The 27,391-nt window shown below is 52.7% G+C and overlaps 2 protein-coding genes across 5 annotated transcripts in view; one reads left to right on the top strand and one right to left on the bottom strand.

Moving 5' to 3' along the window:
• Nucleotides 1–159: 159 nt before the first annotated feature.
• Sh2d3a (SH2 domain containing 3A) lies at nucleotides 160–11,276 on the bottom strand. Of its 4 annotated transcripts, XM_055617691.1 has the most exons (13): nucleotides 11,202–11,276; nucleotides 9,831–9,958; nucleotides 8,248–8,351; nucleotides 7,727–7,839; nucleotides 6,036–6,157; nucleotides 4,661–5,010; nucleotides 4,333–4,406; nucleotides 3,129–3,583; nucleotides 2,474–2,589; nucleotides 2,142–2,316; nucleotides 1,943–2,054; nucleotides 1,285–1,470; nucleotides 160–726 (listed from the first exon to the last, which is right to left on the bottom strand). In XM_055617691.1, the coding sequence occupies exons 5-13, from the start codon at nucleotides 6,117–6,119 to the stop codon at nucleotides 566–568; spliced, it is 1,713 nt and encodes a 570-aa protein (XP_055473666.1). In that variant the 5' UTR covers nucleotides 6,120–6,157; nucleotides 7,727–7,839; nucleotides 8,248–8,351; nucleotides 9,831–9,958; nucleotides 11,202–11,276; the 3' UTR covers nucleotides 160–565. The 4 variants fall into 4 exon arrangements, with proteins under 4 accessions (XP_055473666.1, XP_055473665.1, XP_055473668.1 ...); XM_055617690.1 differs by lacking the exon at nucleotides 7,727–7,839; XM_055617693.1 differs by lacking the exons at nucleotides 7,727–7,839; nucleotides 8,248–8,351; nucleotides 9,831–9,958.
• Nucleotides 11,277–14,865: 3,589 nt separating this feature from the next.
• The window catches only part of Vav1 (vav guanine nucleotide exchange factor 1), a 41,833-nt gene continuing 29,307 nt past the window's right edge, over nucleotides 14,866–27,391 (top strand). Inside the window, exon 1 of the mRNA XM_055617784.1 lies at nucleotides 14,866–15,131. Within this exon, the coding sequence (XP_055473759.1) occupies nucleotides 14,928–15,131 (204 nt within the window). The 5' untranslated portion in view covers nucleotides 14,866–14,927. The remainder of the gene's footprint in view (nucleotides 15,132–27,391) is intronic.

The raw sequence follows: 27,391 nt of genomic DNA, 5'->3' as shown, positions 1-27,391 counted from the left end.
CACCACCGGCTGTAGAGCAGGCATTCCCACCCTCCATCTCATTCACTCTTTAAACCTTCGTTCTGGCCACGTTTCCCTAGAGCCCAGAGAGGGCAGTGGTTTGCTGAAAGTCACACAGCATTTAAAAGGCGGGGTCAGAGTTGAACTTTGACCACCAGATCTGTAAGATGTCTTTATTTTCCAAAGTAACATGTGCACCATGTGGCCGCCTGCTGGGTACCCCAGCTGCGTGTGGGAAAGCAAGGTGGGTCTCTGGATGCTTGCTCAGGGCTTTGGGTGAAAAGGAGGCAGGTATCGCACCTCAGTCTCTTGAGGACCATCTTAAGAGGGGGATTTTTTTTTTTAATCTTTGACCTTGGGATGGGGCAGATTTAAACATTTTGGTTCCTCCATAGTTTTTGCATAGCCCAGGCTGGCCCTGAACTCCTGATTTTCCCACCTCCATTTTCCACGTGCTAGAGTTACAGGCCATGGGCCCCTGCACCAAGTTCGTTTCATAGCCTCTTGAAGAGCTGTGGGCAGCCTCCCTGGGTCCCTCAGTATGCGAGGGCTGGGCCCTGGGCACTCAGCCACGTGGCTCCAGTTGCTGGGACAGGATGCCAAGGATGCGATGGAACTTCTGTAGTCGGTCGTCTCTGGGGGCTTGGGCCCCCTTGCTGCCCCAGAGGAGGCGGCGCAGGAAGCTGGTGGTCAGCGCCTCCCGAAGTTCTGGGTTGGGCTTGAATCCTGTGGCAGAGTCGGATGCGCTGGGGGTGTGGCTCAGACCTCTCCCCTACCTACCTGTGTTAATGCTGGGACTTTGAGCCAGAGGGAGTGCCTGGGCAGGCCTTGGCAGAGGAAGGGGCCTCCCTGCCGATCTCTGCAGGAGTGAGGGCAAGGTGCAGGCCCGCTGGGGCACAGTGCAGGCAGCCCTGCCTTAGGGGTATGCCTGGAGGTGGGACCGGAGGGTAGGGTCACAGAGCCTGCCCCTTGGAGGAGGGCACAGCCAACGTCTTAGAAATGACCCAGATTGAGCTGGGCCCAGGTGGGAGGGAGTTGGGGCTGACTTGGGAAGGAGTAGGTCATCTTGGAGGGAACCCCAATGGGGCCAGACCTTCTCGGGCCAGTGGTTGGGGCGGGGCGCCGTGGGTGCAGCCATGCTGTGCTCAGCGGACCCTTTAACAGTGGAGAGCAGTATTTGGGGTTCACGATCGGGGTTAGCCTCTCCTCCAGAGGTGTGGCATCCCAGTTGGGTGAGACTTCGCAAAGCTAGGCCTAGGTGGCCTCCAAGGGTCCCTTGCTCACCTTGCAGCCGCTGGGCAGCCGCCCTGCGGAATAGGGGTGCATCGCGGGCCACCTGTCGGGCCCCAAGCAGGGTCCGCAGCAGCCGGTCACAGGACTCGTCCAGCGGCCCAGAGGTCTCCTCACCCTCCAGCAGGCGCACTGCTGGTGCCACGTGTGGCAGGGCCACCTCTCCTGGGTTGCAGGGCCCTGTGGGAAGGGTAGGATCTGGGCTGGGGACAGTGGGGCCTAGGGCACCTAGGTAGGAACAGGGAGTGGTCAAAGGCTGAAGGGTGGGGAAGGGAGCGGAGGGCGGGGCGAAGTCGGGAGTGAGGCGGGGTCTAGGGTAGGGGAGGTGCTTAGGATTTAAAGAGGAGGGGGCCAATCACAAGGCAAGGGAGGAGTCCAGGGCCACGAGCAGGGAAAAAGCCTAGGATAGACTGAGCAAGTGTCAGGGGAGGAGCCTAAGTCATGCGGTTTGGGAGAGGGAGCCTTGAGCTGGGAATGAGTTTAGGGCAGGGGGGGGAACATATGGCCTAGGAGGCAGCCTAGAGCAGAAAGCCTAAAAAGGGGAGGGGAACAACCTAGGGCAGGAGGGGAGCCAGAGTACGATGGGAAGAAGCCTGAGGCTAGGTCAAGAACAGCCCAAGGCAGGCGAGGCGTGTCGCAGGTCCTCTTTCACCTGTACTTTCATCCAAAGCTCGCATCAGAGGCTTTAGCTCTTGTTCAAAGACCAGCGCCGCCTCCGTGTGGTTCCTTCGCAGATGACGCCAGGTGCTCTCTAACCTGGACACCTGTTCACAGAGACAGGAGCCCCAACTCATCCCCTCTTTCCTGTCACCTCCACCCGGGCTTCCTCACCATCCGTGTTTCCAACAAACCTGGGGCATGAGCAGGGCACCCATGACCCCAGCCAGTCCCAGCAGGTCCCCTGTCGCTCCTGGCCTCAGTGCCAATGCCAGCTCCACAAGGCCTTTCAGAGCGGATGTGCGCTCCTCCAGGGGCCCCGAGCAACCCAGCACAGCCAGAGCCCCGGCCAGTGCCAGCGTCTCAATCCTATAGAGGTGGAATGCAAGGGTCTGGGGACAGTAGGAGAGTTTGTGATGGGAGGCGGGGGAGGGGGGGTAGGCACAAAGTGGTTGCCCAGCCCCCTCCATCATGGGGGAACATCAATAGAAAACTTGTTAGGGAGTTGCACACTCCCACACCTCACCTCTCCAGCACCTCCAACCTCAGCTGATGGCCATGAGGCAGTGTGAGCAGTTCCAGACCGGAGGCAACGCCCATGGCACTCTGCTGACTCTTGGTTACCCCCAGCAGGCCTATAGCCTTGACAAGAGAACACAAATCGAGGTGAAACATACTAATCGTGGTGTTGCCTTCCGCTCCCGTGGTGAATTGGTGAATCATTTCCTTCTAACTGAAATGCTTCCTCCTGGAGGAAGCTGGGAGGCTCCTAGGAAGAGAAGGGAATTAACAAGGCTAAGGAAGAAGAGGAAACTTGGAAGTCTCAGGAAGTCTCTGAAGCTTACAAGGTTCACAAAAGCAATAAAAATTTCTAGAGCTGCCTGCAGGGTCTGCTAGGGGCATGGCTTTTATGAGTAGTTAGCCAAGCTGACATTGGGCATTTTTTTTTTTTTTTTTTGGCATTGGGCTTTTAAGGTGCTGATGCTGCCTTTTAGTCACCTGTGCTCCAGGAAATGACCCCACAATCTCTTCAGTTCACTAAGCTAGACTACGGTGAAATCATTTCCTTCTTCCACCCGCTGGTGCCCTATCTATGGTGAGTAGACTTTTTTTTTTATTACTCCAGAGGAAAAGTTACAGATTGGCTCCTTGCTGATGGAGGAAGCCAACAGGTGACCCACCTGGCAGTCCACCAAGAGCAGATGCAGAGCAGTACTCCCAGGATGGTGTGCCACAAACAAGCTTCGGAGAGTGTGCAGAACTGTAGGGTCCAAGGGCCGGTTTTGGGGACCCAGCAGGCAAGACGGGTGGACAGGGGAACAAAAAGAGACCTCAGTTTGTGGCCTTACGAAGCATCTGTGCCTGTCTTCATCCTCTTCCTCCTCGGCGTCCCACCCCCAGACCTCTGGCTCTGGACAGCTTGGTCTGGGAGTCGCTCTCTGAGCACTGGGCACCCGGGGAAGGAGTTCGCAGTAGGTTGGGGGTATCCTGTGTGGCTTGGAGGGAGCCTTTGCATGAAGCTGTCCATCAGAGGCTCTGAGACTGTCAGTCATAGTTCCCAGGTGAGGCAGGGCCTTCGGCAATGTGGGCTCGCTGCCTGTCCGGTGCAGGGCAGATCCAAAAGTAGGGGGTGCTCCTGGGACAAGGAGGGAAACGGGTACAGAGAAGGTGGCTCAGCAGAGCAGGATGAATGAGACTTAATCTCTGGCTCTCCCACTTCAGCCGCTGGCTCAGCCCAGTCACTGGGGATTCCTCTCAACCTCTGCAACCTTGAAGACAAACCTTCAATACTTTGGGAGTATCCCGGATTCTGGATACTACATTTCAAATTTGAATGTGTGTGTTCACAAGTTTGTGCACTCACACGCATAAGGATGTCAGGAGACAACATTAGTCGCCCCTCACGCACTGTCCACCTAATTTTGGGTAGGGTTTGTGTCTCTGGCCCGGCACTCCTGACTAGGTCAGGCTGGTGGGCCACAGAGCTCCAGGCAGCTTCCTGTCTCTAACTCCCCAGCGCTAGATAACAAACATGCATCACCAGGCTTGACTTTGTAAAACCTGGGTTCTGGGGATCCGAACCCAGGTTTCCATGCTTGTGTAGCAAGCACTTCACCATCTCCACAGCCCCCTCAAGCCCCCTCTCTGAGGGTCTTAGTGGGTAGGGTAGGTTGCCTTGAATCAGAGATCTTCCTGTCTTTAACTCTCAAGGCTGACAGGCCTAAGGCATACACACACTCGAATACACACTTATGACCATGTGTCAGTATCAAGAGCCTCTCTACTGATCTGAGCAAGAAACCAAGGTGGATCAGAGGCCTGAGCTCACTCAGGGAGAGCGGCAGAGCCAGTCTCTGAGCCACTGCCACCTTGGGAGCCCCTCACCTGCTCTGGTGCCATCTTCGCCCCTTCCCGAATGGTCCAGATCTGCAGGCTGGCTGGAACTCCACTTCCTAGGTCTGGAGAGCAAGAGGTGCAAAGGGCTGTGGGTCCAGGCTGCGCGGAGAAAATGCCACCAGCCAGATCCACCTGCCAACCACATAGGTGATGGCATTTCTTAGTTCTCAATTCTGAGACAGGCCTAGCAGAGGCAGAGGTGGGAGGATCAGTAGTTCCGGGTCATCCTCCATTGCACAATGGGTTTGAGCCCAGCCTGGGCTACAAGAGGCCCTATTTGAAATACTAAGACAGAAGAAGCCCCAACCCTGAGTACCTCAGAGGCCTGGTGTCAGCTGGGCTGTCTGTGAGCACATCTTCACTGAAGCTGCGTGTCAGTGGCCTCTGACGACGCACAGGTTTGGAGGCCACAGCTCCTGTGGCCTGGGACAGTGGGCGTCTGCGAGTCATGTAACTGTGGACCAGGGCAGGCATGCTGGCAAACCTCTCATCTTCCAGCTGAAAGAGGGCCTGCGGGCGGCCAGGCCTGGGGCGCAGTGTCACTTGGAACACCTCAAAATGTAGGGTCTTGCCTAGCCAACGGCAGGAGATTACAGGGCGGCCCCCGCGGGACTCCGAGGCACGAACAAGGAAGTCACCATCTTGTAGCAGAAGGGCTTCAGCTTCCTGAGGATGCAGAGCCCGTGTCCAGACCCCTCCGCTACCCCATCAGGCAAAAGCCACCCGGAGTCAAGCGGTCTACCTTGACCACGCCCCCAGCTCCTCCCTGGAGGATTCTAGGTGGGGCTCCACCCTGACCACGCCCCCAGCCCCTCACTAGAGAATTCTTTCTAGGCAGGTGGCTACTACTCTTGAGCCACGCCCACAGCTCTATACTGGGCGATTCCAGGCTTGCATTCTACCGCTGGATCAGAACCCCCGAATTGCTGACGTATTTATTATTTATTATTTATTTATTTTTAGAGAAACTCTCACTATGTAATCCAGGGTGGCCTTGAACTGTAGAGCCTCTGGAGCATTGTGCTTGTAGGTGTTTATCATATTCCCCGGCTCTAAGAAGTAGTTTATTTTTTATTTTGACATGGTCTGTCTACATAGCCTTGGCTGGTCTGGAACTCACCAGGCTGGCCTTGAACTCACAGAGATCTGCCTGCCTCTGCCTCCTGAGTGCTGGGAATACAGGGTGCACCACCACATCAAACACTCAACAGATTGGGAAACTGAGTTTCAGAAGTCAAATACATTGTCCATAGTCCCACAGAATGTAAGGCTCTGGACCCAGAACGTCTGATTCCCAGGCAATCGCTTAGCTTTCTGTTTGTCATAATTTTATTGTATGTGTCAGGTTTCCAGGGCTCTTAAGTATGTGACATTAAGTTGAAGATGGAGGCAAGGTGGCTCAACTTCAAAGGAAAGTGCCAGAAGAGAAAGAGAGAGAGAGAGAGAGAGGGCAAATTGGAGCAGACATGGGTAAGAGAGGGGTTGTGGGGACTTTGTCCAATCTCCATTACCATCCTCAACAGTATCCCAGGAAGGGTAGATTTCAGTTCAGAGACTGACAGCTCCGACTTCACCAAGCTCCAAGAGCATCTCTGATCCTCCAGCCCACTGTTCCCAGCAGACCCTGGGTCCAAGGTAATCCAAGACAGAGGATTTCTCACAGCTGAGTGGGGAGCCTTCCCATTCCATACCTGTCGAGACAGCTGGCCATGGTACCAGGGCTGGCAGACGAGGTCATCTTTATCCTGCGGCACCTGCATGGTGCTCCTGGGCATCGGGGCTGAGCTCTGCACCCTGCCTCAGTCTTTCACATCTGCAAAATGGGAGCAACGATTCCTGGGCATTATCTTTTCATCCTGATCAGGGTTTCTCTGTGTAGCCCTGACTGTCCCAGAACTCACTTTGTAGATCAGGCTGGTCTCACACTCACAGACATCCACCTGCCTCTGCCTCCGAGAGCTGGGATTAAAGGCGTGCACCTTACTTTTGAAAGTGGCATATTCATTCTAGCTTTGCTCTAGTCAGCTTTACCCGTCAGTTTTACACAGCACAGAGTCACCTTGGAAGGGAGTCTCAGGACAAGGGAGACTTGTCCTGATTGGGTTTACCTGAGGTACATCTGTGGGAGATTATCTTCACTGTTACGTCTACAGAAGGGCACAGCCCCCCTGTGGGTGGCACCACTCATTCCTCGGGAGGGTGGCCCTAGGCTGTCTGAGGAAGCTAGCTGACACGGGTGTATGTGCGAGCCAGCAAGCAGTGTTCCTCTGGGTTTCTTCCACAAGCTCCGGCTTGTGCTCCCATCCTGACTTCCTCCAGGGGTGGGCTCTAGAAGCTGCTCTAAATCCTGTCCTGCCCTGTGCTGCTTTTGGTCAGGGTTTTATCCTGGCGACGGGAAAGCGTCCAGAATGAGGCCAGAAGGAGCGTACATTCAGCACAAAGAACGGAGGGTTTTACCACGATATAACGTGATAACGTATTTTGCTCGTACTTCCCCCATCCTCCCCTCTATTAAAATTTGTGTCTATGCGGTGTGCACACGTGTGCACGCATCCTTACAACGTGTGTTGAGGCCGGAGGAGGATACTGGTATCTATTGCTCACTCTCTGCCTTATTCCTTTAGGTGGAGTTGGTCAGTGAAGCAGAAGATTGGCATGTTGGCTAGGCTGTCTGGCCAGAGAGTTCCGGGACCTGCCTGTCTCTGCCCTCCCAATGCTGGGCTTACTGGAATGTGTGGCCACGGCCAGCTTTTCACGTGGGCGCTGTAGATATGTGTGCAAGCAGACTTTCCCAGGTGCCCACCCATGGACAACCCTCACTGTGCTGGTTCTATTTCGCTCCTCAGTAGCTCACCTTTTAATTTCATGTCATAGAAGTGCCTGTGTGTACATAGAAGTGCTTGATTATATGTATTTTACACATGAGAAAAAACATGGTATTTGTTTTTCTGGGCCTAGCAAATTAACACAGCAAACGACGTCTTTTGTTCTTTACAACTGCATGATAGAACTCTGTGTGTGTTTGTGTGTATGTGGCGCTGGGCTTGAACCTAGGGCCTTCCAAGTGCCAGGCAGGTACACTGCTGAGCTGCCTCAAAGCCCTAAGTATCTCAATATTAATAGTTCAGCTGTATTCCCATTGGGCATTGAGCCAGGGTCTGGCTCAGGACGAGCATAAATTCTGTTACTGAACTACAGCTTCCGGCTCAGATGAGATAATTTTGTATACAAATTCATACAATGCACTTATTTATAAATATATAATAACATATAAATATTACATACAACAACATAAATAAATAATCTATAATATGTAAATAAGATATAAATAAACATAATATAAATATATCACACAAAACAAAACTATATACATTTGCCCTACTTTGCTTTTCTGTTGCTGCGAGAAAACACTGCTCACAAGCCACTTGGGAGGAGAGGGTTTGCTTGGGTTACACTTCTGGGTCACACTCCTCAGGCAGGAGGTCAAACAGCAGGCTAGAGAGAGGGCTCACAGTTGACATCGCAGGCCGCTTTTGCAGAGGACCTGAATTCAGATCCCAGCGTCCACACTGCCTCCCGAAACAGCCTGTGACTTCAGCTCCAGGGGGTTCCACAACCTCTTCTGACATCTGCATTCCCTACCACACCCCCTTTTTTGGCATATATTCAGACACACACACACACACACACACACACACACACACTCACACATTTTATGCATATGAACTGAAGCAGAAACCAAGTAGGAACACTGGTGGATTGGGTCGCCCACTGACTCTCTGCTGACTTCTAATACGGCCCAGGTTCACCAGGGCGGGGTTGGCACCACCCAGAGGGCTAACACTCAGACACACAGAAGGGAAAACCAATGCATATGTAGAAGTATTAAAAATATATACATACAATCTGGCCGTAAGGAACCTTCTTAGTTCAGTGACCTTTATTTCAGTTGGGTAGGGCTGCGACTGTTTATAACCTCAGCACTCTGGAGGCTGAGCTAGGAGGGTCTGTGAAACCAAAGCGGGGGCCAGGTTGTAATACATTGTTACTAAATGTCCATACGGTACAAGAACAGCTTTCAGTTTCCTAAACCAATGTATCCTGCAAACCACGTGTTTCAACCTATGCTGAACTTGTAACCCCAGGGTGTGATCCCACCTTTTTGCCTTACTAACTCCTGCAAACCAGCAATGGCTCCCCTTCCACATGGTGATTCCTTGCGTTTCTCTGCCCCCCAGGCAGCCTTGAGCCCTGAATCCCCAACTCTTCCATCCAGGCGCTAACAGCCAATTATCTTATCTCAGCTGTTTTCTATCAGCCCTAACCCTTCCCCATAAAAAGGACCTCAAAAGCCACTGAAGGGCTGCTCTCTGAAATCCCAAATTAGGGTGAGGCAGCCATCTGGCTAGCTGAAATAAAGCTTGCTTGATCAGACAGTCATGGAAATGTTTTTTTTTTTTTTTTTTTTTTTTTTCTCAGCTCTCACAGGTCATAAGGCAAGGCTAGCCTGGACTACAGAGTGAAACCCAATCTGGAAAACAACATCCAAGCAGTAAAAATAAAACCAAACAGTAAAGTTAGATTATATTTCTGGCAACTGCACATCTGTGGGCTCCTGGCCAAGCTTGGCATCCTTGCCAGGATGTTGCGTATATAATACTCTCCAACAGAACACAATTTTTGTTTATTGTTTTGAGGGTCTCCTGTAGCCAAGGTTGGCCTGGAAATCACTGTAGAGCCCAGGATGATTTTGAAGTCCTGATCCTCCTGTCTCACCTCTGAATGGGAGGGCAGGCTAGGGCTTCATGCCTGCTGGCTAAGCCTCTACTACTCAGCCACAGGCCCAGCCCTCTTGTGCAATCCCATCTTCATTTAAAATTTAAATTTGGCGACAGTATGGGATGGTTTTGTGTGTTAACTTGACACAGTTGGAGTCAGTCATCAGAGAGGAAGGAACCTCGCTTGAGAAAATGCCATATGGAGGCATTTTCTCAATTAGTGATCAATGCCAGAGGGCCCAGCCCATGGTAGGTGGCACCACTGTTGAGCGGGTGGCCCTGGGTTCTGTGAGAAAGCTGTGGGGAGCCAGCCAGGAAGCAGCACCCGTCGTCCGTGGCGTCTGTATCAGCTCCTACCTCTAAATCCCAGCCCTGCTTGATTGAGCTCCTGTCCTGACTTCCTCCAATGATGGACTATAATCTGGAAGTGTAAGCTGAATAAACCCTTTCTTTGCCAACTTGCATCATTTAAAAAAAACCTAACTAAGAAACCAGTCTGCAAATGACAATTTTACATCTTGAGTTTCTCCTTGTATTGGAACTCAGCTATTTTGTTAGTATATTGTGGTTAGATTTTAGGTCTCGAGACATTATTCCACAAGCCTCAGTCTGTGTCTCAAATCTGTCAGAAGAGTCACCTTGGGTGGGAGGGAAGGTTGGTTGGCTATCTATCTAACTGTGTTTCTATGTGTCTGTCTGTCTACCTACCTCAGACTCCACCTGGACGTCTTGGAATCTAGAAGAGACGTGGCCTAGGCTTGGAGAGGTCCTCAGCAGGATTCCTGCCTCCTGAATCACCACTTCCTGGACAGGGGCGGGGCATCCTCAGCCGAGGTCTGGTGGTGGTGGAGAGGGGGCAGGAGGGAGCTGCTGCAGGCGCTGCATACCTAAAGCTAGGTGTGCTCCATGTGAAGCGCGCACACTTCCTGTTTGTCACCCGGGTGGGGCCCGCAGTCCTGAACATCACGACTCACACTTTTCTGTTTGTCCAGTTACCCTTCCTCGCGAATGGGAATGAGGCTGGACCAAGCTCTGGTTCAACTTTGGGGAGCTCAGGGAGGGCAGGTCAATGAAGGCATCCTCTTGAGTTCTTTGGGGAATAATTTTTTTGGGCAGGGGAAGGGAGCCAGGGAAGTGAATAGGCCAACTTGAGTGAGGTCTGTGGGTCTCCCATGTCTGTGTACAGCTAGCTGAACACACCTTCAGGGGTGCAGTCACCAGCAGACACCCCGCAGATGCAGGTGGGGTCTGGGGTCTCACCTTTAACACTGAGCTGACATTGAGGATTCAAGACCTACTCTGTACCAGCCTGTCCTAGATCCTGGACCCCCAATTACCCACTCCCAGCTACAACCAACAACCAACAGAAGAACGGAGAAGCTAGCTTCTAAGGAAGGGTCCCGAGTGCGAGTCATGGAACGCTCTTAAGATTCGACAAGGAAGGTTAGAGGAGTAACTTAACTTTTATTGTGTGCAGGAGTGCTAAGGTTCGAGAGTGAGGTCAAGAGGACAAGTGTGTGGACACGGGTCCCTCTTCAATCTTCGGGTAGGTTCCAGAGGCGGAACTCAGGCTAGCAGGCGTTAGGGACAAGCGCTTTCATCAGTCGAGCCGTCCCGTCAGCCCCGGGAGCTGAGACCTGGGTTTGGACTGAGGCAGCACCACTCTTTGGGAATGCCTGGGCGGCGGTGGTGGGGTACGGCAAGTGCAGGAGGCCTGGAGGGGGGACCGCGCAGCAAGGGCGCACCCCGTTTTAACCGTGACCTCAGGCGAGTTTAGGAGCTAGCCAGGGAGGGCGGGAGGGCGGGGCAGACTCGGGGCAGACCCGGATTTGCGGTGGCGCGCACGAAAGTGGAAGCCGAAAGTGTTTCCGCAGAGAGCAGGAAAACACGCTGGACGCTGAGAGCCACCCAAGGCACACCGGATTCCCGGGCACGAATGACGCGAGGCCACTCTCTTGGAGACTTCTTCCGGTCCCGCAGACTCTCTTGGGAGGATCCTCAAGTTCTCCCCGAGAGCTGACGGCCCCACCCCGGTCAATAGGGACCCCTGGATCTACCAAGGATCACTCCCTCACTCACCTGGGTTAGACTCCGGGAGATCCCACAGGACTCAGTCTGGAGGCTGGAGCCGCGTCTACGCCCCAGCCAGGCCCACCCTCGCCAGCCTTCACCTGGCTGGAGCCCCGCCCACACAGTGCCCGCCCCTACAGGCTCCGCCCCATCAGGGCCTGTGTGTATGTGTGTGTGTGTGTGTGTGTGTGTGTGTGTGTGTTTTCTCTCTCTCTCTCTCTCTCTCTCTCTCTCTCTCTCTCTCGTGCGCGCGCGCTCCTTGTTCTTTACAGACACCACTTTCTGGCAACTCTAAGTGGTCCTTGCTTATGCCCCAGCTCTTTAGACAGGGCTCCCCACCTCCTCACTGCCACGCCCCACTTGGTACTGTGGTTTGGGAAACTAGAATGATCCCTATTCTTTCCTTCTTTTCCCCTCTCCTTTTCCTTCTCCCCATTCCCAGCTCCTTTAAAGCACTAAGCCATCCTTTAAGCACTAAGGATGTCCTGGACTCCTGATCCTCCTGCCTCCACTTCCAGATCTGCTGGGATGGCAGGTGTGCACTACCGTAGGGTACCGAGAACTGACACCCCTCTCGCCTCCGCCCCGCCCCCGCCCCGCCCCCACTTTGTGCTCGCTGGAGAGAGCTCTACCCACTGGGCCCCAGCCTCAAGCTCTAGAATGACTCTTTTTAATTTTGGCTTTTGAGACAGGGTTTCTCTGTGTAACCCTGGCTGTCCTAGCCTCGCTTTGAAGACCAGGCTGGCTCCGAACTCACAGCGATCCTCCTGCCTCTGCCTCCCTGAGTGCTGGGATTACAGGCGTGTGCCGCCGCGCCCGCTCTAGAATGACTTTTACTACACGTCCTGTCTCCCTAGGATCTGAGGAGTTGAGGGTGTCCCACCAAATCGGCAGGGATCCAGGTCAGTTCAGGGCAGCCTTGGGCTTCCTCCAGGTCCGCCCCCGACTCCGCCCCTGAAGATGGAATCAGGCTGGAGTTTGGGACCAAGATGAGGACGGAGGGATGGTTTCTCAGGGGCTCCATCCTGACGCCTGGGGCCGTGTTAGAGGAAGGTGGGGGATGGGAATCTGCAGCAAGAGAGGAGATACTAGTTGGAAGGGCAAGTTTACGGAAAGTAAGTAGGCTGTGGCAGGGGTCCCGCCGGCAGAGCACTGGCCCAGCACGCACCGGATCCCTGGCTTCCAGGCCCAGCACAGTACAAACCAGGTGTTGGTGTGCACCTGTCATTAGAGCACTGGGAGGTGGGGGCAGGAGTATCGGGAGTTTAAAGTCAGCCTTAGCAACACAGCGAAATTCAAGGCCAGTTTGGGCTACATGAAAGTCTTTGTAAAGTATCCTATGTAACAGTGGCAGCATTGAACACCTACTCTATACCAAGATAATTCGGCTTGCTTGCCCTGCCTCGGTAAGTTTTCAGCACACTCCCCTAGGAACAAGACAGGTACCATTCACCGCCCTTTTTTCAGTGGAGAAACGGAGGCACGGGGATGGGAAAGCTAAGCCATTCGTGCAACTGTACCCCAGCTTGGGAGTGGGGGGATGGAGCCCTAGTGGGCACTCTCCAGCTTCCTCCTCCTCCTCCTCTTCCTCCTTCTTTTTCCACAGCCTGGCCGTCCCCTCTAATCCCTGACTGTGCAGAGAAAGTAAATTGTTGCCCAGTTTACAGAAGAGAGACAGGACGCGTAGGAAGTCACAGATACCAAAAATAGGGGATGGAAACTGTCCTCGCCTGTGGTGTTGCAAAAGGGAGGGTTCCAGGCTGTGCCCACCCTTCCCATCTCCCCAGCTCCGTCAGACTGAGGCTGGTACAGGGAAGAGGTCTAGCTCCGCCTAGTGGCCTTAAGAATAAAAGAGTGGAGAGTGGAGGGTAGCTGCTTGGAACTTGGTGTGCTAAGTCAGGGAGAGGCTTCCTCGCCAGGGTAATTTTAGCTCCCGATAAGCTATGGTCAGGAAGGCAGTATGTATTTGTTAAACAAATGAGTTAATAGTGATAGGGAAGGCAATGGTAGACTTGACTCGGGTGGGGGGAGCAGGGAAGGTGTGCTAGATGATACTGTGGGGTTTGTCGGGAGCAGTTAAAGTTTAAAGAAGGAAAGATGAGGGCAGGTGGAGAAAAGCTGTGGCTTAAAATCTGGGAAAACCTCAGTAAAAAATAAAATAACGTTTGGAAGCTGGGGTTATGGCTCAGTCACGTGCTTGCTATGCAAATAAGAGGACTAGAGTTGAAACCCCAGGACACTTTAAAGCAGGTGGGGGTAGTCTGGGCTCTTTATTCTCAGTGCTCCTAGGATGAGGTGGGAGGTGGAGGCAGTTCTGGGAGCAGCTAGCCAGGAGCAGTTGCCCACAAACGAGAGAGACCCTGCCTTAAGTGATGTGGGAGAGAGGACCCACACCGAGGTTGTCCTGTGACCTCAGCACACACACTCACACACAAACGTGCACAAATACACGGCATTAACAGCACAAGATTAAGGGAGAAAAGAAAGCTGTGCAGCAAGAGGGCTCAGTGGGCGAAGGCGATGCTGCTAAGCCTGATGATCTGAATTCAGGCTCCCGTGGTGGAAAGAGAACCCGCTCCCTCGTGTTGTCCTGTGACCGCACATATGCTGGGCCACACATGTACCTTCACATACAACATATTTATACATACAAGGTGAGCCGATACATGAAATAAAAATGAAAAGGCATTCGAAGTGGAAATATCTTTCTATTCTATATTTATATTCTTTGACAGTTTCCTACACATCAACGATCTATCTTGGTCCTACCCACCCTCAAGTCTGTTTCTCACTTCCCTCGGGCACCCCGAATGAGTCCGGGACCCACTTCATCTTCTCCCTACTTCCTTGCTCTTTTGTAACCCGCTGCTGCCTGTGAGCATGCTGGCTCTTCTTCCTGGCTTGATCTTGTGCCGTCAGCATAACTGCATTGACTTCATGAGCGCAGTGGTCATGCCATGTCTGGGAGACAGCATTTTACAGCTCTCCTCCCATCTGCCAGCTCGTACATACATCCTGTCCCTTCTCCAGTGAGCCTTGGGCTGGTGTGGCAGAGATGCCCCACTTCTGGCTGAGCACTCACTAGTCAAAAAGTAACCTGTAGGGGTGTGGTGTCTGTCCTTATCTTCTGTAAGGTGGTAGGGGGCCGGGTGGAGGGCAGTGTAGCTTGAACACAGCGAGTGAGTGATGTAGGGAGAGGAGGGGAGACTGGCAGGGGTGGGGGCTGGAGCAGGGTGAACAGCGCCTTGTGGGGTGCAGGGAGGATTTGGGGTTTGACCCCCCGTGGAAGAAGGAAGGTGAGCCATAAGGACTATGGGTACAGGAAGAATGCTTGCGACTTGGCTGAGAGCTCAAGGGTCTCCTTAGGCGGCTGCAGGGCAACGGACCTTGAAAGATCAGGGCCTGAGAAGGGAGCAGGAGGAGGCCGAGGGAGGAGCCTGTGTGCCTATGGCTGGATGAGGTAGCGGACCCTTAGTCCAGCAGGTGCCCAGGTCTGCTCAGCGTGGGTGGAGGAAGGCGAGGTGGCAGCTGTGCGTGGAAGGCGTGGGGGTGGAACTCAGGTACTCCCCTCCGCCCCACGGCTCCTCCCCGCCCCCACCCCCCCACCCCCGCGACAGTTACAGTCACAGAAGAGGAAGTGCTGCTGTAGTTGTCCCCACTGGGGCAGGCAGCGGCGGAGGTGGTGGAGGAGCGAGGGTGCGCGGGGCCTCCCCGAGGGGGAGGCAGGCGGCCACCATGGAGCCCTGGCGACAGTGCACCCACTGGCTGATCCAGTGCCGGGTGCTGCCTCCCAGCCACCGTGTGACCTGGGAAGGGGCTCAGGTGTGTGAGCTGGCTCAAGCACTGCGGGATGGTGTCCTCTTGTGTCAGCTGCTTAACAACCTGCTTCCCCACGCCATCAACCTGCGGGAGGTTAACCTGCGGCCCCAGATGTCCCAGGTGAGCCTTCTGGGTGATGCCAGGGCCAGGCTGGGTTTGGGGTGGGGGCGCCTCGCTAGGCCTGGCTCTGACTAAGGGGAGGTGCTGAGCAGAACAGGACTTTCTGTACTCTTGGTTGGCTTGCATTTGTCCTGGCAAACTGGGGGTGTGGGGGGAAATTCCCCCAACCCCAGACTGATCCTGAGATCCACTTAGAAGGGTCCTGGTGGTACCAGGTTGTCTTGTGGATAGCCAAGAGGGTGCGTAAGGTTGGAGCCACCACATTCAGGAATTGGTTCTCCCCCACCTGTGACTCCTCCTCTTCCGCCTCTTCTGACCCCCTCCTTCCTCCTCACATCTTCCTTCACCTCCATTTCCTGCCAGGGCTTTGGGCTGTGAGCCACGGAGGGTGAGGGGCTGCAATGTGAGCCTTGTGGCTTCCTGGCTCTGCGTATCCCCCAGAAAGGGCCACTGAATGCAGGGCCCAGGCCTAATATCCCGATAATGCCTGGGTGTGCCAGAGTTTGATGGTTCTGCACTCTCCTTGTTTCGAGGGGAGGCATGGTCAGACCCTGCCCTGGTGCGCTTAGGAAATGTATTCAAATCCTTATTTGAATGTGGCTGGGGTGATGGTGAAATGTGACTGGTGGCTTTGTACTCTCTTTTCTCCTTCCCTAGGGATGCTGTTTTTTTTTTTTTTTTTTTTTTTTTTTTTAATGTGGACAGTGAAGAGGTGGTGATAGCCCTAGAAAAGGAAACTATAGTTCAAGTCAGAGGGGTACATGGCCTCATCATGGGGTGTGAGGGACATGGGCTGTACCTAAGGGAACATGGCCTCACCCTGGGGTCTGAAGGACACAGCCTTGGTGTAACATCTACCATCTTGCCCTCAGTCTTCTAGGCCTGCACAGATGGTTCCTCCAGCTCCCAGGAGGCTGTCCCTGAAAACGATGATCAGTGGGTGTCTGGGGCCTGGCCTCTTCCCTCCTGGGAGGGGTAGCTGGAGAAGGAAGTACCTTGAGAATGGCCTGCTGGGATCTCTAGGATATTTCTGGGGGTGTCAGTGGGTGAAGTAGTGGCCCCTGGAGCCATCCTCAGTTCCTTAAGAGGATCAGGAAACACAGCACCCACTGTCCCCCATTTACTGTCCCTCTGGCTGGCTACAGATCATCAGAGATTTGCCTACATTTGCTTGAACGCCAGTGGCTTTAAGGGCTTGAGGAAGTAGCCATGGGACACTTTGGGCCCCAGCTCCGACGGGACTCAGGGTGGCCTCTGATGTGGCAATCACTGCTGTTGGGAAAACAGAATTAAGGATGAACTTCTACCCTTGTGCATCATAGCTAAGGCTGATTTTTCTGAAGGGCAAGCGTGCATGGTGTGAATCCCAGAGGACCAGCTGTGTGCCAACAACAGTCCTAATATGTACCGGGCAATGCTGGGACCTTGGCTCTGGCTTGCAAAGTGCTCTTAAACCCAGGGAGACAGAAAAAGATGCATCTCAGGCCTGTGTGCTCTGGGGACTCCGCCAGGACACGGCCTGGAAAAAAATAGGACTTTTGTAAGAGGGGATATTTAGGTTGGGTTTTGAAGAGTCAGTAGGAGTTTTCTCATTGTTCTGACTCCCTATGCCTGATTGTATGATGCCTCAGGCTTGGTCAGTGTTCACCCTAACCTTCCCCATCTGTCTTCTCTGTGGCTTCTGGCCTGTTCTTTCTGCCTTCCTTGGAAATTTGGCATCTGATGGAGATGCATGTGAAAGCCAATGGACTATGTACAATGTGTCAGAGGAGATGCCTCAGGGAAGTCCCCTCTGGGCCTCTGGGGCTTGTTAGCAGAATAAAGCCAGGACAGAGTGGCCCATGGAATATGGAAGGCAGAAAGAAAAAGGGAAGGAGCCATTGACTAAGAGGCAGCAGAGAAAAAGTTGTAGAGGTTGGAATGAGAACACTATTTAGTTCTTCCATTTCCTTATCATTCTCCTTTGTCCAGCAAAAAACATATATACATATATATGTAGACATATATAATCCACCAACCATCTACCCACCCATCCACAGATCTACCCATCCACCCATTTATCCCTCTATCCATCCATCCATTCATGCACCCATCCATCCATTCACCCATCTATCCACTCATCCACTCACCCATCTACCCATCCATCCATCCACCCACTCATCTATCCATCCACCCATCCATCTATCCACCCACCCATCTATCCATCCATCCACCCACCCATCCATCCATCTATTCACCCATCCATCCATCCATCCATCCATCCATTCACCATCCATCTATTCACCCATCCATCCATTCACCCATCTATCCACTCATCCACTCACCCATCTACCCATCCATCCATCCACCCACTCATCTATCCATCCACCCATCCATCTATCCACCCACCCATCTATCCATCCATCCACCCACCCATCCATCCATCTATTCACCCATCCATCCATCCATCCATCCATCCATTCACCATCCATCTATTCACCCATCCATCCACCCACCTACCCATCTACTACTCATCCATCCATTCACCTATCTACCCATCCATCTAGCCATTCACCCACCCAACTACCCATCTGGTTCAAAAGAAACTTGGGACAAATGGCTAACTTAGTGCATTAGCATATTGAAACACATGCTTGCCTTCAGTCTCACTCAGTACCTGAGGCTAGCCCCAGCTCTTCTCACTCCACTCCATACCCAAAAAGCTCCTGCACTTGCCTTCCCCTGCCTCTCATTCCAATATAACCCTGCCCTTTTGGCCATGTGTCCTCTTGGCTCCTGGTCCCATCTCTTGGCCCTCTCACCTCTTTGCTCTCTCTTCTCCTCGTTGCTTCCCCCCACACCGTGGCCTGGTCCATTCTTCTGGATACCTCAGGATAGTCATGCACAAACTTGATACATCTGGTGCTAAAAATCCCACTTTATGCCACCCACCTATTCAGCCACCCACATGTTTATACATCTTCCTATTTTTTCCATCCACCCATCCACCAGCTAGATTTAAGATGAACTTTCGCCCCGTGTGTCATAGCCAAGGCTGTCTTATCCATCCATTCATACATGCATCCATTCACCCATCCATTCATTCACCTGCTCTCCCATTCATTTATTCATTTATCCACCCACCTACTCTCTACCCATCCATCAAACAGTTACTGTTCAGGGCAAGCCCTGCCCTTGTACTGGGGACTATGAGAGTGGGACACACACGCTCATGTCCTAACACACTATATTCTAAAGGCAGAAACGGCATCGATGGGAAAACGAAGGCAGGTATACATTTTTAGGAGGTGGCTCATCCTTTAAAGAAAGCTATTCTTGGAAGGGGCGTTTGGAGGCACTTTTGATAAGGCGTCTAGGAAACCTCACCAGAGCAGAACCTTGGAGTAGGTGAAGCATGAGTGTGGATGGTGGCCCAGGCAGGGAGTGCTGCCTGTGCAAAGGGCCTGCGGTAGGGCAGACAGGTATCCATGTGCTCAGGGAGTGGCTCTTCCAGCTGGTTGCAGATAAGAGCAGGTCAGATAAGAGCATTTCAGGCTGGCCAGGGCCCATGAGGTCAAAGACCACAGAAGGGCTGATGACACAGAAACAGAAGCCCCAGAGGTCACCCTCGTGTGCTTCCCTCCTCTGTGGAACTCTGGGGCTCAGGGTCTGAGAAGAAGAAGTTTTTGGGGCGAGCTTGTGCCCGTTAGGACGCAAGCCTCATTGGATTTCAGGAGAAGCAGGAGTTGGTATATGAGACGTTGCCAAGCTCCCAGTCCCAGCAATCCATGCAGGAGGGTGTGAGGGTGTGTGCTATACAGTGACAGCAGGCTGTTGTCACTAGCCCTTGGGTGGCATGCCTGAATTTAAAATAAAAGTTAGCAGGGTGATTGGCTCGGGTTTAGGGGCTTGGGTAGCAGCATTTGCAAACATCAGGACCTGATTCACGTTAAAAAGCCAGGCACGGCCCTGAGCCCCTCCCTGCAACCCCAGTGCTGTGGGCTTCTGGCTGCCAGCCTACCTTCAGGTTCTTAATCAGGCAGAGAGGAGCAGACCAGGACACCTGACTCCATGCCCACATGTGATTGAAACACACACACACACACACACACACACACACACACACACACACAGTGCAGTCCAGACACAGTGCAGTGCTGTCCTTGGGGTGTGAGACAGTGTTTGGCGGTCAGAGCGCACAACAGTACCTTCGAGACACACAGGTGCTTGGTTAAATGATGCATCCGTGTGATTGAAATAGTATGAAGATGCGTGGAAATGGAGCCCCCAACACTGTCCCTCAGCTACGGCCTCCACTGGGACTTACTCCCTTTTGAATTTTTCTGTCATTTCCTGCTTCTCCCCAAGTGCACACGTGCAAAGAGCAGCTAGGAATTCAGGCGGTTATGGGCAGGAGAGTGACCTCAGCAGTCGCCATGCACACCGTGTGGATGGTGGTTTTGCTGTGGCTGTGCGACGGAGCCTTTCTAAGCCGAATGCGCCAGCCCCTCCCTGAGACCCCGAGGCCAAGAGCAGACAGTGCTAGGGGCCAGCAGCTGGATGCTCAGGTCAGGCTCCAAAGACCCCTCCTGACCGTCCTCCTATGAGGGAAAGCTATTGGTCTACAAGCCCAACTTCCACGATCTTCTGTAAGAAGCCACAACTGAGCTCCTGAAGACTGGACAGTTTGGCTCAGACGGCAGCCCTGTACAAAGCTATACCTTCGGGTGGGCGCTGCACCCACTAAGGCCCTTAGAGTTGGTTAACCTCAGGTACTCGTGAGGGAGGGAGGCACTCGTGAGTGAGGGGTGCCTGAGCTCACTGTCATGCCCAGGGAGGCTGGGAAGCTGTTGCTACCTACAGAGTGCAGGTCAATGATGCTGCTGAATACCCCACAGTGAGTGGCAGCTCATCTCTGAGTCTCTCCTCTCTCTCTCTTTTTTCTTTTTTCTTTTCCTAGACAGGGTTTCTCTGTGCAACAGAGCCCTGGTTGTCCTGGTCTCAACTCACAGAGATCTGCCTGCCTCCACCTCTGCAGGGATTAAAGGCCTTCACCCCCACACCCCACCTCATCTCTCAGATTCAATATGGGCTCAGTGGAATACAGTGTGGGGCCCTGAGGTTGGCAGTCTGGTATGCTCTGAGTCCCAATTCCGGTTATAGGATCTTGGGGAACTGTCTCAGTTACTTTTCTATTGCTGGGATAAAACACCCCATAACCAAAGCAATTTATAGAAGAGTTTATTTGGGCTTATGGCTACAGAGGGATAAGAATCCATCACCATCAGGCAGAGCCATGCAGCAGGAAGAGCTGAGAACTCCTGTCTTGAGCAGAAAGAGTAAACTCAAGCCCCGTGAGCCACCTCCAGGGACATACTTTCTCAAACAGGGCCATGGCTCCTAAACCGTATGACACAGTGCCATCAGCTGGGGACTGCATGCCAGGATGATGGGAGACATTTTAGGTTCCAGGTTCCGTGGTAGGTCTGTCGTGGCAGGGAGGGCATGGAGTGAGGCAGCTGGCCACAGTGCACCAGCAGTCAGGGAGCAGAGAGCACTGGTGCTTAGCTCGCTCTCTCCTTCAGTCCAGGCCCCAGCCATGGTGTGGCCTACAGTTACCGTGTCTATCCATCTCAGTTAGCTCCTATTCCTCACAGGCAGACGCAGAGGTTAAATAATGGCCCACAGGTGTTTGGAGGCCTGGCTCCTACCTAACCCCCTAGGTGGTCAAGTTGATGACACTAAACATTACAGGAAGTTGTTGAAAAATCTCCATGACTCAGTTCTCTGTTTATTTCTTTGTTTGTCTCAACTGTAATGAAACTTAGGACTTCCTGAGCCACACCAGTGTTGTACCTCTGAGAAATGCGGGATCCCAGCTCTTCACTGGGGGAATTATAGGCAGGAGTTCCATCTATGACCATGCCCCCAGTCTGTCACTGGGGGATTCTGGGCAAGGTTCCATAGATGACCACGCCTCAGCCCCTCACTGGTGAATTACAGGCAGGGTTCCACCCCTGACCATGCCCCTGCCCCTCACTGGGGGAACTCTGGGCAAGGTTCCATCCCTGACCATGCCCTCAGCCCCTTACTGTTAATTTAGTAATCCAGTCATTATTGGTTTCCTCTCAAGGACAAATGTCTTGTGGTGACATCACAAGTGCCATGTTTGTTTCACAAACCCTGGTTTTGATTCCTCGGACACCTACCAGGTTCAATCTCCCCTCCACCCTCCTCTGGCGGTCTACTCCAGCCAAAGGCCTCCTAGCCTTTCCTCCAATGCCACCAGCACAGTCGTGCCTCAGGTCTTTTGGGCTGGCTGTTTCCTCTGCTGGAAAAGTGTTCACGCCGGCGTCCACCTGGCTGCCCCCTCACCTCGTTCAAGCCTTGCTTACACATCCGCCTCTCAGCAAGGCTCCCAGCTCTTCAGTGAAATCCCGCCTTTCCTGGCACTGTTCAACCGTTCTCCTTTCCTCCGTGTATCTGAGTGCTTTGTGTGCCCACACGTGTGCATGCCTGTACACATGCCCTTGGAGGCCGGAGGCTGCCAATGGGTGGTCTTCCTCAAGTGCTTTTTCTCTTTTCAGTCGTGAATACATGTCTGTGAGTTCATGTGTGTTTGTGTGCAGGAGTCAGGCAAAGCCCAAGGCCCTGCACCCCCGGAACTGGAGTGACCGGTGGGTGTGGGAAATAAACTTGAGTCTTCTAAAGAAACACTGCATGCTCTTAACCATTTTGCTATCTCCCCCTCCACCCCCCCGAGACTGGCCCATGATCCCCAGGGATCTTCCTGTCAGCACTGTCCCCAGTGCTGGAGTCACAAGTGTCACCAAAGACAGGGTTTCTCTGTGTAGCCCTGGCTGTCCTGGACTCACTTTGTAGACCAGGCTGGCCTTGAACTCACAGAGATCTGCCTGCTTTTACCTCCTGGTTTTCTGATTAAAGGTGTGTGCCACCATGCCCGGCTTATGCCTAGCTCTTATGCTGATGCTCGGGATTTGAACTCATGTCCTCATGCTTGCACAGCAAGTGCTTTCCCTACTGAGTCATTTCCCTAGCCACATCCTCATCATTTTCTTATGTATTTTTCTCCTGTGGTGCCACAGCCATCTGACAAGCCATATGTACACAAGAGACTGGCTTCATGATTCCAAGATCAGCTTGTAGAAGGCGCTGTGTTATTTTACCTGCCTGCGTCCCCTGCTGGCTTTTACGTCACCTGTAGGCGACCCCCACAGCTGACAGAATGTGTGTGCTGTGCGTGTGTGAAGGAGCCACACACTCAGTGATTAGGGAATAATCATGACGGCAACACCCAGCAAGATGAGTACAGCACAGTTTATTAAGAGAAAGTTCTGGGCCAGAGTGCAGGGAATTTCATGAAAGAAGGGGGAAACAGTAAGACCTGGAGGGGACAGGAGCTCCACAAGGAGAGCAACAGAACCAAAACATCTGGGCACAGGGGTCTTTTCTGAGACTGATACTCCAACCAAGGACCATTGATGGAGATGACCTAGAACCGCTGCTCAGATGTAGCCCATGGCAGTTCAGTGTCCAAGTGGGTTCCATAGTAATTGGAACAGGGACTGTCTCTGACATGAACTCAGTGGCTGGCTCTTTGATCACCTCCCCCTGAGGGGGGAGCAGCCTTACCAGGCCACAGAGGAAGACAATGCATCCACTCCTGATGAGACCTGATAGACTAAAATAAGAAGGAAGGAGAGGAGGACCTCCCCATTCAGTGGACTGGGGGAGGGGCTTGAGTAGAGAGAGGTGAGTAAGGTGGGATTGGGAGAGGAGGAGGGAAGGGCCACGGGGTGGGGGGAACAAAGTGAATAGAGTTTAATTAATAAAAATCAAAATAAAAAATGGAAAAAAATAAAGAAAATGTTTTGAGGCGGTTTCATATAGCCCAGGTTGCCCCTGAATTCACTGGGTAGCTAAGGAGTTTTTGACAATAGAAGATGGAGAGCCAGCAAGGAAGGAAGTCGCCCGCTGCTGACTTCTTTTGGTCTGCACGCATGCACACAGGCGTGCACACACACGCTTCATGTATCCACACTCATGTGCACACAGGCACAGCTCATACCATACATTCACACACATGCACAGCACCCATACACGCACACTCACCACCCCCCCCCCATGATTAAATCTAATTTAAACGGAAAGTGGAAGAAAGGAAGAAGGCAGGAAGGAAGAGCTGCAGCCGCTCTGCTCTGTCTCCTCGAATCAGCAGTCTATGAAAGACTGAGGCCTTCGCAGGGACAAGGGGTGAGGAAGGGGTAGTGAGAGGGGAGGGTGCCGTGGTTGGAAGTAACGCAGAACACTCTCTCTGCTCATATTTCTGTTCCTCTGCTAAGAAGTAGCCCAAACCAGAGGGAAATCTACGCGATGGATTTGTCTTAGACCCATAGCGGCTTCCGAACTGCTCCTGGCCGGGAAGAGCACACAGGAGGCTCCTGTTCAGCCAGTCAGCTCTTTGCTGAGTCAGCAAGCATTACTGAGGGCATGCTGGGTGTGGGGTACACAGCTGGAAGAGAAAGATACACGTGCATCTGTGCCCTCGAGAGGGTGATACTGGGAGAGAGAGAGGGAGAGAGAGAGAGACAGAGATAAGGGCCAGTGAGATGGCTCAGTGGGTAAAGTCACTTGCTGGCTAGCTTGACCACCCGAGTTTGACCCCTGGATCTTACACGGTGCAAGAAAAGAATGACTTACACACACACACACACACACACACACACACACACACACACACAAATGAAACATAAAAGAATGAATGAATTGAAAAGATGTAATCCATTTCTTCCCTCATATCTGACTATGCTATGTCTGTGAGTTTAACCAACCATGGCTCAGAGACAATCACTTTTCAGGAAGTGTGTGGCTGGGGAGATGGCTCAGCCCATAAAGTGCTTTCCTTGCAAGCACTAGGATCTGAGTTCAAATCCTCAGCATTCAGGTAAAAAAAAAAAAAAAAAAAAAAAGCTAGGTGTGGTACTGTCCACCTGTAATCCCAGCACAGCGGAGATGGAGACAGGGATTTTGGGGCACAAAGCTCAGAAGTCCACCCAAATCCATGAGCTCCAGGCCAGTGAGAGACCTTGTCTTGAAACACAAGGTGAATAGCTCCTGAGGAAGGGCGTGCAGGCTTGCCCTCTGTGTGCACAGCGGACTAAGTGGAAGCCTGGGAGGTGGGGCTCCTTCCTGTGTTGGTCATCACAGATCATCTAGCTTGCCATCACCAGTCCCTCAGCTCTTCTCCCGGCACTTTCATCCTGTCAGCTGAGATAAGTCACCGTAGGTGACTTCAAGTCTCTGGGAAGAGAGACAGGTTTGATGAAGACAGCCCCACTACACAGAAGGGTCTAGAAGGGATGGTGACACCTGTTCACTTTCACACCACCATGGCGGACAGGTGTGGGGTACTGAAAACAGGTACAGAAGATCAACAGTAGCTGTTTTTTTTTTTTTTTTTTTTAAAAACAGGGCTGTGGGGGCCAGGAGGTGGCTAGGGGAAAGAGCGCTTGGCTTGCAACCACAAGGACCTGAGCCTCTCAGGCATGATGGAGCATGTCTGTAATCCTTTTATTGGGAAGGCTGAGATAAAAGGATTGCTGGGGACCTCTGCTGAGCCACCCAAGCCTATGAGCCAGCTCCAGGTTGAGAAAGAGACGTTGTCTCTAAAAAAATAAGGTGGGGGATGAAGAGATGGCTCAGGCTTTAGAAGCGCTGGCTGACCTTAACCAAGTTCAGGTCCCAGTACCCATATCAGGCAGCTCACAACTACCTGTAACTCCAGCTTCAGCGGCTCCAGTGCCCTCTTCTGGCCTCCTATGGTACTTGCAGCCATGTGCACACATCCAAACAGCCCTTCACTGGGGGATTCCAGGCTGGGGCTCCACCCTTGACCACACCCCAGCCCTCAGGTATTTTTATACCTCTCTCTGTCTCTCTTTTGAGTAGAGCTGCTTGTCAGTAGCACAGGTTTCACAACTGCTGTTTCTCATTGTAGAAGATGGGAGACTTAAAAGGGTTGCACCTGTGCCATTGAAGGTCACGCTGTCCACCACTCTTCCCCACACTGTCCATCACTTCTCTGTCCTTCTCTCCCTCTTCCTTTTTCTCCTTTCCTTTCCCTGCTCTTCTTCCAATTCCTTCATCTTCACCCTTCCCTTCCCCTTTCCACTCCCTTATATTTATTATGTGAATAACATGTCTTCCGGGGAGAAGTGAACACATGTCCACTCACCCATCACCCTAGACATAGAGCCGACAGCTGAGGAGAGTGAGGACATGACTCAAGTCCACCTCGGTGGATCGCTGAGTTACTGGGTTACATATAGGAATGTGGGTGAGGGGTCACATACAGGGGCAGAAATGACTCAATGACATTGCATCACCAAAGCCTAGCATGGTTGGTAACTCAGGAAAGCGGGAGACCCAGAGAGCACTGCAAGGCCTGCAGGCAGCTCCGCGGGTGCACAGCATCTCTTCCAAACATTCCGGCTGCTCTCTGTCTCTTCCAGGTGCTTTGTCCTGTCTGAACCTCTTCTGGGCTGTTGAGCTTGTCTGAGAGTGGCGGTCAGTCTCTACAGCTTGTGCTTGGGGGAAAAAGGAGCCCAGACAATCTGCTCTGTTTTAGGAACTTTCTGTTTGCTTCCTGTTGTTTATTTCCTGAACTTAATTTAACATGCTTCTCTGTAGGAGAGAGCGTTTTACCTCTTCTTAACACATCCTGTGTCTTAATGAGCTTCCTTCCAAGGTGGAAGGTTTTATGTTAAAGGAAATTGCTACATAACACCATCTTCTCTCCTCCTTTCCCTTTCTCCCCCTCCCCTCTCTCCTTATTTCCCAACCCCATTTTGATGCAAGGTCTCACTGTGGTACCTTGGCCAACCTGGAATTCACTATGTAGTTCAAACTTACAGCCATCCTCCTGCCTCATCTTTCTGAGTGCTAAGATTACAGGTATATTCCAGCACACTGTGATTTCATTCCTGATTTTTGATTGGAGAAACCAAGGCATGATGACCCGTCCAAGATCCCCTACTTTCCAACTTCAGCCGGGAGCCATCAGGTTAACCTGGCACTTAGATGTGGAGGGCTTGCTGGGGTATGAGGTGAAGGGGAGAGGAGAGGCAGCCTGACTCCCAGGATGTTTTAGAGTCCCGTTGAAGAGTGTGTCACCAGCTTTTCCACTTCAAAGCTCCGGTGGTCCCTCTCTCTGGGCCACTACATGGCTACCTAGGCGATCCAGCCAGAGCCTGAAAGGTTACAGGGCTGTAGGAAGGCAGCCAGCCACCCCTCCACCCCTCTATCTTCCCCAGCCAGTCAGGGTAACAGGCATTTCCTGTTTCCGGCTGTCTCCCTGGGTTGGGGCTGTGGGTGTGGAAAGCACAGAAGACAGAATTTGTGTTGAATCTGGGTGGCTTTCCCCCAGCCCCCAACAGAGGCTCTAGCCCAGAGTGCTACTTCCTCGAGCAGAATTCTCCCTATTTTGGGTAGAGGCACCAAGAGGCAACCTCCGGTTTGACCACAGTGCCCGGCTCCTGATTTGCTTAAGGCCAGTTGCTCACCACGGCCGGCCGTAGTCCCCCTTTGTCTTCGAGAATAAGGGAAGCTGAGGGGCTGTCACTACAGAACAAGAAGGAATCCTTCCGAATGCCTCCTACGTTGAGTGAGCGGCTTCCTGTCCTTCATCACCTTTCCACATGCCTCATGATACCAGGAAGTTCTTCTGGTAGTCTAACCGCAGTCACTGCTGCTTTTTGAAGGAGCCCTGTTCTCTAACTGGCCACTCTGAAGTCGTGGAAGGGGTGATGACTCATCCTCCCTTTGGAGGGGTCATGTGACTGGAGGGAAAGCAGTCTCAGCTGATCCTCTGAGGTCAGGAGGGGATTTCCTGTCTTATGCCAGACAGACATCTCTCACCTCTGCCTGTCTAGGGATAGTCCAGAGCCCACAGGACTGTGACACGCTGGTCACTACGCCGGCCCTGTGAAGCCTGAGACAAAGGGCTGCGATGCCCAGTGTGCTTCATGGAGGCAGGGCAGGGGAGGGGCAGGGCCTGTTGTCCGTGCTCTGTGCGTCTCTTCTTCAACACTGCTGCTTTTACAAGTGTGACTCTGGGTAGGTGATCGGCCCTGTGACGAGCCTCGGTTATACCACCGGTCAGATGGAAGTCCTTGGTTCAGCCATTTTGTCTTTGGTGCCCCCTGCCCCCGTCAGGTGTGTGTGTGTGTGTGTGTGTGTGTGTGTGTGTGTGTGTGTGTGTG

This window comes from Psammomys obesus, unplaced genomic scaffold (assembly GCF_907164565.1).
Source record: "Psammomys obesus unplaced genomic scaffold, mPsaObe1.curated_primary_1811, whole genome shotgun sequence".
Lineage (NCBI taxonomy): Eukaryota > Metazoa > Chordata > Mammalia > Rodentia > Muridae > Psammomys > Psammomys obesus.
This window is presented reverse-complemented; position numbering and strand designations above follow the sequence as displayed.